An 11,303-nucleotide genomic window follows, 5' to 3' on the forward strand; every position below is an offset into this window, starting at 1 on the left:
AAAATAGCACATTCATTAACTATTATCCAATTTAATAATTTAATGATAAAATATAACATAAATTAATTAAAAATAAAAGGGTAAATGTACCAATTAGTTTGGGTTAACAGGTGTATCGATTTGACATTTTTCGTGACATAAACTTTTTCTTTTCCCCTCTCCCCAAAAAATGGAAAATTGCAAATAATAAAAGAAAATGAATTAAAAAAAAAAAAAAAAAAACCACTAAAGTGCATAAAAACCCAACCTTTCATGCTCCCGCCAACCCCCATCTCTGTCCCTGCTTGGCGCTAAAAATTGCACCACGCATCTTCCCTCCATCGTCGAACCAGCCGCAGCTTCGCGAAATCCGCAATCTTCGATCCTTCTCCGCCGTGACGATGTCCGATCCCTCCGCTGAGCTCGAAGAGCTCGCCCGGATCCTCGCCTCCCCGGACGCCGGAGCCGGCAAGTCGCTCGCCTACTCCGCCCTTCTGCGTCTCCAAGAACGGTCGGTTTCCGACCCCGACGCGATTCGAGCCCTCGCCGGTCGTTCTCGCAGTCTAGTCTCGCTGCTCGTCGGCGACGTCCGCGACGAAGACGAAGAAATGTGGGTTTTCTTTTTCTTTATCTCAGCTCGTCGTTTTCGTCAATTTTTGCAAAAATCACTGCACTGCAAATACCCGGCTGGATCGAGCTTCAAATTTGCTGCTTTCTCTCTCTCTCTCTTTGAAATCAAGCGCCGTTTAAGGAGAAAGTTTGAAGTACTAAAGTTATTGGTTTGGTCACGGTGTATTTGTTTTCACAATGTCTGAGAGCGAATGAGGAAATATAAAGGTCTTTTTTTGGCTGGTGAAATGTCTCGTTTCTAACTTTTCTTCGTTTTTTTTTTTTAACTGTAGAGCTGTCCAGGCCATGAAGTGCTTGGGTTTCATGATACATCATCCTGCGATTCTTGCTTCCATCCCAGGTGACTCTTCTTCAATCTCCCTTTCTCTTTTTTTTTTTTTTTTTTTTGGATGCTGTCTGGGATGGAATTAGAATTTGTTTCTTGAATGGAGAAAAATGGCATTTCTTGGTATTGCAGTGGGCGTTGGTGGTGGAGTCTTGGAGTCGCTGGCTAATGTCATCATCACTGCTAAAATGAAGGTAGATTGTGCTGTAACTCACATATTTATAATCGAATTCTTCCCTCTCAAAGTTTTAAGAGTAATTTCTCTTTCATTGGCATGCAGTCAGTATGCAACCTTGGCATGTGGTGTATATCTATGCAGCAGTTTGATGGGTCTCTGCTGAATGCCCATTTCCAGTCTTTGTTGAAAGCCATCGTTCATGCACTCGACAACCCTTTTGGGTCACTTTCAACGACTTTTGAGGCTATTCAGGTAAAGTTTCTTGGGGCAATTCATCTTCACAGGGGAAGTTCTATTGTGGATTGTATGAAATCCACCATCATGTTTGTTCTACTCAACTGGTATGCTTTAATGATAAACTGAAACTCAATTACTTCTGTAGTTCCTTCTCCTAAGAAAAATGGTTTCGCCAACCATCACCAGCAAAAAGAAAAAGGGCCTCAACAGACAGAGCCATCTCAAATTGTCTCTTAGTCAACTACTCCTTTTTTTTTTTTCCCAGCCAAATGGTCAACTACTCTTTTTGCCACCTATATTGGGCTCTGAAGTTATTCTTATTTCTAAGCACAGTATGAGTGACTTAGGCATTTTCAATTATTTCCTAGTTGCTCCTTCTATCTCTCTTGCATTTTAAAGGGAATGAAAAGAACGTTGAGCTGAAACACACTTCAGCTTAAATTGTTGCCACGTGGTGAGAAGTGGTCAAAACTCTTTTTCACTGATATTGGTTCTAAACAAGTAGAGCATTTGAATTTTTTATGCACCTTTTGTGACTCCATTGATGTGTGCACACTGATAGCGCTGCATTTCTCACACTTCTCAGCATGATAAACACTAATGATTGAAGTAAATGTTGCTGTACCTAATAAACAACTAGATATATAACCGACATAGCATAGCTCATTGCAGTTTGGTTTTGAGATCGTAATGCATATATTTCATTGAAAATAAATAAATTGTACAACCAGTTTTCCTAATTAACTAAATCAAACAATGTATTTATGAGAACATCATTTCTTTCATGCTAATAAGTTTGAAGTTCCTTTATAAGACGCCAGATTTATGCTATACTGATGTTACAAATAATTTGCATTCTCTCTTTCAGGCTGTAATGAAAATAGCATCTCAGCTTGGAGAAATGATGAGAGCCTCATCACATATATGGATCCCTCCCTTGTACAGAAGACTTCTAAGCACTGACAAGAGAGAAAGGGATATGACAGAACGGTGCCTCCTGAAGATAAAGTCTATAATGCTTCCACCTCCACCTACTCTATCCAAGGTACTTTCTGCAGCTCTCCAGAGTTGTCAAGTCTCTTCCTCTTTCAATGTATCACTTTGACACAGTATGCTGATGGTAAAATGGACAATTCATAAAGTTATTGCCAGTGTTTATTCAACTGCAATATTAGATGAATGTACGAACAAATCAGCGACTCAACACATACGAAGCTAATTCCATTCAATCTAGCATTTCTCTTAATTCAGTGCATTTGATAGCTTTAACTAAGGTTGGACGTGAAATGGAAAACTAAAATAGGGCCAATATAATCTGGTGGTCCTGTTTATAAAAAAATGTGACCTGGCACATGTAATTGCTGTGAGAAGGAAGACATGAGATGCGATGATTTCAATTTCTCATCACATGCAGATCAATATAGGTATAAGGTCTGAGTCTCAGAGCCAATACGATAAGGTCTCTATATTTATAATGTTACTCCCTTGAACAGAGCGGACTGAGTGATAGACTGACAGTCCACTCTGTTTGCCGGAGACAAATATGTGCAGTTAGTCTTCTTTATCCAACATTATTATTTCAGAATTCTGTATCGAAGATAGTATTGCTTGATTGTTAACATAAAATTGTTCTTCATACACACAAAATGTGCTTAGTGTGACAATTGCAATATTAAGAATGTTGAAATTTTACTTGACTTATCAACATGTGGACAAGGGAATGCTCTGAACAGTAATACATGACAGAGATCTCTCTCTTTCTCCAAGTTTACTTTGATGAAGTTTCAAGGCACAATGTGCTGTTATGACAACCTGCAGCTTGACATGAAGCTTGTATGCTTTGTTCTTGTATACTTTCAAACTAGGTTCTTGCCTTAGATATGAAAGAAAGATTGCTTGTAAGTATGAAGGATATGCTAGAGCAAGGTTTCAAGGTCCAAACTGTACGAGCATGGGGCTGGTTCATTCGTTTATTGGGGGATCGTGCTCTTAGGAAGCGTTGTTTGCTAAATGATATGCTGAAAATTCCTGAATTGACCTTTTCCGATCAGGACGTGCAAGTTCAGATTGCTTCACAGGTACTTCCCACTACTGTAATTCATTCTCTTGTACTAGCTATTTTAGTTACTGTAACCTCATACAGATCACTTAGAATATTCAGGGAAGTTCTATGGCTTAGTATGGAAAAACACGGAAACGTTCTCGTTCAATATGAGCCGTTAAATTAAGAGAGCATCAGTTTTGGCCCTGGGATGGTTTTGAAAAGATAATAGTTTATGAGCATTTAAAGAAAAATTATTCATTATAGGATTGTTGATGATATTGTTGATCAAGGAAGAATAGAAACACATGGGGGAACTTACTTATAGATAAGGGCCCTTAAACTTATGAATTGTAAAGGAGTGTTATGCATATTGGGGCGAGTTGTTATATTAGGAATAAAAATTGTGAGCAATTCAGCTTGTTTGCAATTTTTGAAGGAAAGTTGCAATCACTAGGTTATTCAACCTTTTGAGACTTTGAGGTAAATTTCTCCATTTGAAGGATGGTTACTAATTTAGCATCTACGTGGACTTCCAGGAAAATTATCATTATTGAGGACAAAGTACTGGTGCCATCACTTTATGACAATTTTAGGTGTATAACTATCTGTTGATTAATTACTAAGTGATCATGCTGGGAACTCTATATTCAAATCACCATCTATAAAAACAAATTATTAGTTATAAATGCAACATAGTTATAACGATTATAAAGTTCAATTACTTCTTGTCCATGTGACTTGGGATGATTTGGGTAAATTGCAACAAAATTAGGAAAACTACTGCTAAAAATAGATCTGATCCCTGTCTATGCCTATGGGACCTTAGAAGCACCTGAATATTTAACTTCATGAAGAGTGAACCAAACAGTTTTCCTGCAAGATATTATCCTCATCCATTAGATAGCGTGATCTTAAAAATACTCTGAAGGCAGTCCTTTGTTATTGATTATTTTAAATGATACCACATTACTTAATATAAAGAGAGAAGTTCATCTAGTTTTAGTATGTATGCTGTATCGGTATTATCACAAAGCTGATTAGAGATCTCACAACAAATAGCAAGAGAGAAAAAGGAAGAGAGAAGGAATAGAGAGGAGGAGAAGGAGAACGTAAAAGAAAGAAACAAAGAGGGGGTTGTAGATTTCTGTAGTAACAGAAACCCTACACCTATTGTGTTTATATTAAATATAAATTGTATATGACCATAATACCCTTATGTAAATAAAAAAGAAATAAAACTTTGAAAATAAAAAGAAACTCAATTAAAGTAACTTTAACACTCCCCCTCAAGCTGGAGCATATAGGTCACCCATGCCCAGTTTGGAATAACCAGCAACAAAAGCAGGATAAAATAATGCTTTGGTGAACATATCAGCGAACTGATTTCTAGAGGCAAAGTAAAGAGTAGCAACCAACTTCTGCTTTACAGCTTTACGAACAAAATGACAGTTAACTTTTATATGCTTAGTTCGCTCTTGAAAAACAGGATTCCCAGCAATATAAATAGTTGCTTGATTATCATGCATCATATCATAGTTGATTAATTGAAAATCCAAGCTCCTGGAGAAGAGATTTTAACTACAACAATTCAGCCACAGTATGTGCCAAGGCATGATATTTAGCCTCCGCACTAGACCTGGCAATGGTAGTCTGTTTCTTGCTTCTCCAAGGAACCAAATTACCACCAATAAAGGTGCAATACCCGGTCGTAAATTGTCGATCATATGTTGACTCAGCCCAATTAGCATCATAATAGCCAACCAAAGTGGAAGAACTGTTAGGTTTATAAATTAGTCCCTTACCAGGAGAACTTGGGACCATAACATAATGGAGGATCCATTAAATAGACCTTCGGCATTAATATAGACCTTCACAGCTTGGGTCCATAACAAGTAATTGGAGGATCCATTTAATTTAATAGTGGTAATTTAAACATTGACACTATCTGTAGGAGCCTTAGTATCACTCATGACGATAATCTCAATATAAATATATCTACCACTAATCAAGAAGGCTGAGACTTTAATGCAAGAAACAAAACAACAACACTAATGTATAATCAGATGTAATTGATTCCATCAATTAACCAAAGGGATGCCAAACTCATAAATATAGACTGATGTATAGAAGAAAATATATGACTAAAAATCTCGATTTAAATAATTATATGTTTGACGGAAACCAAGCAAGACCAGTCAACCATAATGACAACCATAATGAACGAAGTACTCTGATTCTTGAATCCGCTGATCAATAAGTGTTGTAATCCATGTTCACAAACTGAACCTGATGAATATGATATCTTCTTATCTCATATGTATCAAGACTTGAAGAAAAAAACAGATAAAAATTGCAGCTTTAGGTGGCTGCGCACCAGAGAAGAAGTAGGGTTACTAGAGGACTCTCAAACCAGCAATAGGATCAAGTAATCAGGTAATTAAACCTGGCTCTGATACCATGTCACAAAGTTGATTAGAGATCCCGCAGCAAATAGCAAGAGAGAAAGAAGGAAGAGAGAAGGAATAGAGAGGAGGAGAAGAAGGAGAACGTAAAAGAAAGAAACAAAGAGGGGGCTGTAGATTTCTGTAGTAACATAAACCCTACACCCATTGTGTTTATATTAAATATAAATTGTATATGACCGTAATACCTTTATGTAAGTAAAAAAGAAATAAAACTCTGAAGACAAAAAGAAACTCAATTAAAGTAACTTTAACAGGTATAGGTCCAGATGTAATCTGGATTTAAACCACTGTGTTGCAGCCTCAATGGGTCCTGATATTGCAGTCATAAAACTTAACGTTATTGTTAGTTCCTATTGATAGGTGACCACTAAACAGGTAAGATCGGCTCTCCAATTCCATCTTCATCATTCATATCAGGGCATTGTAGGCTCATTATCATGAGAAGCTTATTCTTCCCTGATAAATGCGGATCACATTCTTTTTTCCTTCTCAGTTTGCATGGGAAGGTATCATTGATGCTCTTATTCAACCTACAGTTCAAGCTCAAAGATCCAACACTACCAAGGAGAAACAAATGCAACGTACCAACAAGTCTAGATTTGATACTGATGACTCCCTGTCAAGTGGATTTTTAAAGAGCATAAAGCTTATAATGACTCCCCTAATTGGCATCTTTTCAAGCAAAAGCGATCTTTCTGTCCATTCATCTTGCTTTAACACTTGGTGTTATTTGCTACATAAACTTGACATTTACTTCAATCATCCATTAGTCAGAAATCTGGTATTGGACCCTGTCTTTGAAGCTGCTTTTCACAGTGGACCCTTGATTATGAGAACATGGTTTTGCAATTTGTGTCTGGATCTACTTGATGATTCTATATCTGCAAAGTTGGGAATTGATGAGAAGGATTCAGATGATCAGGTAGGCCAAAATATGAGTAAGACACCAAACCAGGGAAATTTGATATCAGGCAGATTCTCGTGGAATCAATACCCAATAAAATGGCTGCCTTGGGATCCTTGTCAGTTGGATTTTTATATACAAGTGATTCAGACAATCTGTGAAGTGTCAATAGCATCTGTCGCCAAATCCAATGAAGATCAAAGTTTGACTTGTGATGCTGCTTTAAGGATGTTCAGATCAGTTTTGAAATTAGTTCAAATGGAGTTCAGGAGTCCATCGACTAATTATGATGATATTATGTGGATTTTGAAGCAAATACTAATGTTTGTGAAGAAGATATGTGAAGATGCTAACTTAGGGTGCGGGGACAGAAAAGGGACCAGGTCATATCATACTTCCTTCCTGTTTATACAGGCTATATTCGAGCAGCTGCAACCTTCTATTCTTGGATCTCCTCTTTACAAGATCCCACTGGACTTGAAGTATGTTGAAAATTGGGAATCAGTTGATGACTTTAGACGACCTCTTGATATGAGAGATATAACTTACATGGATATGGTTTCTCCAGTAGTTTATTTGATTGTTCTATACCATGTGGTGATTCAGTCTCATCTAGATAAGTCCAAAGCAGAGGCAACTCCATGGGGGTCATGCAAATATATGGAGATAGTATTGTCTTCTGATGATCCATCAGAGAATCTTGCTCTTATTAATGCTTTATTGTATAAACATGCAAATTTTAGCAGCTTAGAATTATGGTCAGCTGTAGCAGGTGGTCTGAAAGATCACATGAATGCTGCAAATGACCCTTCAATGGTACAGAAGGCTTTTGATTTTTCAACAATTATACATCTCCTGTCCTATCCATTTTATGTCTATTCCCATCAAATGGAAAAGATAGTTGACACAAATGCTGCAGACTCCTCAGGAGAATATCATGTTTCAGCACCAAGAAAGCCTGAAGTTGGCCATCTTATTGAAGAATGGATCTCTCTTTATGGTTTTGTCAGCACAATGGATATTCAGCTTCCTGCTCCAAATACTTTCCATGGATTATTGTGTTCGATTTTAAATGATTGTCTTCAAGGAAATACTTCTATGCTTGAGCATGGCAATGATCTGGGATCAAGTTCAGATAATCCAGAAATCGATTTTATTTCTTTCTATGGCAATCTTCTGACATATATCGTGGAACAGAATCTGAAAAGTGAAGTGCGTATTGATGGAATCACAGCTGGGTCAGATAGTGTCTTGCATTTTGCAGCAAAGTAAGTTCAAACATCTCTCATTGCATATTAGGTTGAATATCGAACCAACTCTTGATGTGGTACATCAGAGCATGGACCCATTTATGTAAGTGTTCAGTCAGCCCAACTATCTTTCTTTGGTTCGCATAGGTGCAGGTATGATGTGTCTATTTGTGTATGCTTCCCTTTGCAAGTTAATTGATGAGGATCTACGTTCATTGAAAGCAAGCCAAGTGTAATTTCTTCTGGGAAATCCACATGGCGATGTCTTGTCAGCTTCCTGCTAAATTACCTAGCTGATTGAATCAATGAGGAGTTCACTTTGTAACTGAAAGCTTGGCAGATTTCTTATTTTCTGTGAAAAATGATTATCAAAGTTTTCATCAGATGTGTTTTATAGTTTTTGAACATATTAAATCATGAGACTGAGGTGATCAGACTAGGCAAGTGCCAAAGTTGGATGTCTTGATTGTGAATACTGATTGTGTTAAAGTTAAAAATCAATCTGACTTATTGTGATTTTTGTTCATTTTGTATAAGTCGCCCTCTAATAGGAGAAATAGCACAAGCATACATCTAGCTCTTATGGAACATGCGATCTTTCTCCGATTCAGGCCTTTTTTTGTACTTTCACTGACATAAAATACTATGACAGTTCTCATTTATATAATTGTCTCAGTGCAGTGAATTGTGACGTTTTTGTTTTTCTTACTTTACGTCGATGTTTTCTCCTAAAAAAGATCCTTATTCACATAGAATATGTGATATTGTAGATTCATGGAATTGTCAATGGCAAAGGCTGAATCACGAACTCTTCTTGTTGTGAACTCAAGGTAAGGACATGCCGTAGCATAATTGGGATTTTCTTTTCATTTTACTTATTTTAAGTGTGGCAGGGTTTTTCACTCACTGGGAGAATTAGCCAGCTGTCTTCATTTTAAGCAAGATATACTTTTGTTTGTCAAGGTTGGTATTTTTTTCCTCCATATTGTCCACTATCTTGTGACACATGTTTGAGATTTTAAGGAGAATAGTTTATAAACATTCTTCTCTTACTTTTTTCTTGGAATTAGTCTCTATCTGGTCTTTTATAGTGGAGAAGTGATGAATGCAAGGTTTAGTGCGGTCACTATAGGCCAGTCATCCCCTCAACTTGACCTGGTTTTAGTCTCCCTGTCCTTCCCTTGCATTATGTACCAAAAATCAAAGGCGTTATTCCCAAGCAATTTAAACAGTAAATAGGAAGAAAGAAGTTATGTGAGGGAACTGTCATGTGTGCATATCATACTAGGACTTCACTAGGAGCAGATGATATGCAGTTTTAGCATAGTGGAAGCTTTATGGCTGTGGTGCAAAACTCCATTCGACACCATTTGTTCATTTACTTTTGCTCTTTATCCATCTGCAAACCTGCCCTTTTCTGTTCCTGTAAAGATGGGTCTTTTCCTGACCTTTTCTGGTACGATCTACGGTACCGAATTAGTATTTCATTGTGTACCTTCTGCTGCAGGTCATATCTCCTCAACTGCTTCAAGGATTGTCACTCATGGAAACAGAATGGAAAAGCATCTCCAATGAAGTGCAGTTCCTATGGATTGAGACACTTAATTGTTCGCTGAGGAGTCGGCCACCTATCACATTTGATTCCTCCCATCTGAAAATCCAAGCATGCCTCCTTGAGAAAACCCTTGATCACCTGAACCCTTCTATTTCGAATCCAGCCATTAGCTATTGGAACTCGACATATGGCAAGCAAATGAAATTGGACTACCCTCCAAGCTTGCTTCATGTTCTGGACAGACTTTCTAGAAGTGGCAGAATATATCTTCAGAACAGAAGCCTATCATTGCTCGAAAGGCATAATGCTTTAGCAGAGCCTCCGCAGCGATACAAGGTAACGTCAACACATAACAGGACTACAAAGAGAGTCTGGCCAGTAGAGGTTCCTGAGAATCAGCTTGAGCACATGAAGGAACTGTCGCCCAAGGTCAAAAGAAAACGGTCAGAACTAACTGAGCATCAAAAGGAAGTAAGGCGAGCGCAGCGTGGAAGAGAACGGGATTGTGGAACTCACGGCCCTGGAATACGGACTTACACCAGCGTTGATTTTTCACAAGGCAATGATGATTCACAGGAGAGTGACATCCAGAATCAAGAGTCCATCTTGGATGTGCTACGGAGAGCTTATTGATTCTCTGGTGAAAGGGATACACGTTTACTGTAAAGAAACGGATCTCTCCTGTCCATTCCTGCTGTAATTATGCTGTGTTGAACTGTGAAATGTAAATTAAACATATGTACACAGTGAAAACACAGTGCTTTCGAGTCTCTTCGATCCGTGTCGCGACAAGGATCGTTTGTGCATCGGCAGTGAGCAATCAAGCAAACCCCATTTTGTACAAACATGCGAGTCTTTCTCATTGATTAACATGATTTTATGTATAGCATTCAATCACTTGGATCAAACTTGTTCTCCCAATTTTCATGATCAACAGAAGAAACTTCGATCATTCTCTCCTCTTGGATGGTGTCTTATGCAAAATTCTAGTCCTTCATGAGTTGAAAATATGGATAGATGGTCTAGCTTTTCTAAGCAAAGTTATTTTAGTTTGAACTTTGTGGGAAGAAGAAGCAGCAGCAACAGCAGCAGCTAAAGATCAATTCAAAATCAGTTCTCCTCGAGAATTGGTTGGTTTTCGGGTAAAGACCATTTCGTGAAACGAATCGATCAAGGGTTGTTGTTGGATATATCATTTAGGAACCTACTTGGTCTTCCATGGACGACATGAAACTAATGAGATAAGGCCTACCCGATTCGATTCGATTCACTTTTCAGATTGAACTGCCTCGAATCGAACCAGCTTGTAGTTAAGATGCTTACCTTACGTCTCTTTCATTAACTCACACTAATCATTCTCTCTCTCCCTTTGTGGGCATGGCGCAAATTCTCTTTCTTCTTCTTTTCTTTTTAATGGGACCTACGCTCTTTCCTTCTTTCCTGGCAGCGTGTCTTAAGTGGCAGTAGCCAAAAAGTAACTCACTTTCTGAACCTATTTCTTTTTCTTTTTCTTTTTCTTTTTCTTTCTTACTCCAATTTCGCAAAATTTTGCATTATTTCGTACGAATACGGCGTAACAACTCTCAACTAGGTCAACTTTTTTTCAATGTTATCTTCTCTTCAATTTTTTTTTCCATAATAATCGATAATGTTTTAATCAACTAAATGCCTAGCTGAAATATTTTCATTTTGTGGCTATCATCCCAATAATCATTTCAAGATTAAATTATGTCTGA

General features: G+C 37.8%; 1 protein-coding gene across 1 annotated transcript; it reads left to right on the forward strand.

Moving 5' to 3' along the window:
* Positions 1 to 355: 355 nt before the first annotated feature.
* On the forward strand, positions 356 to 10,480 carry LOC104436826. Its single transcript, XM_010049683.3, has 10 exons — positions 356 to 589; positions 882 to 949; positions 1,067 to 1,128; positions 1,215 to 1,364; positions 2,218 to 2,394; positions 3,215 to 3,427; positions 6,352 to 8,030; positions 8,783 to 8,842; positions 8,906 to 8,975; positions 9,520 to 10,480. The coding sequence occupies exons 1-10, from the start codon at positions 381 to 383 to the stop codon at positions 10,198 to 10,200; spliced, it is 3,369 nt and encodes a 1,122-aa protein (XP_010047985.2). The 5' UTR covers positions 356 to 380; the 3' UTR covers positions 10,201 to 10,480.
* The last annotated feature ends 823 nt before the right edge of the window (positions 10,481 to 11,303 follow it).

The sequence above is a fragment of the Eucalyptus grandis genome, chromosome 3, assembly GCF_016545825.1.
Source record: "Eucalyptus grandis isolate ANBG69807.140 chromosome 3, ASM1654582v1, whole genome shotgun sequence".
Classification (NCBI taxonomy): Eukaryota; Viridiplantae; Streptophyta; class Magnoliopsida; order Myrtales; family Myrtaceae; genus Eucalyptus; species Eucalyptus grandis.

What these genes read in the sequence shown, in the direction of transcription:
- LOC104436826 (XM_010049683.3), top strand. Translation starts at nt 381, where the DNA reads ATGTCCGATCCCTCCGCTGAGCTCGAAGAGCTCGCCCGGATCCTCGCC. An exon ending in GTCTTGCATTTTGCAGCAAA is followed by an intron (nt 8,031 to 8,782) that starts GTAAGTTCAAAC and finishes GTGATATTGTAG; the next exon opens with ATTCATGGAATTGTCAATGG. An exon ending in ATATACTTTTGTTTGTCAAG is followed by an intron (nt 8,976 to 9,519) that starts GTTGGTATTTTT and finishes CTTCTGCTGCAG; the next exon opens with GTCATATCTCCTCAACTGCT.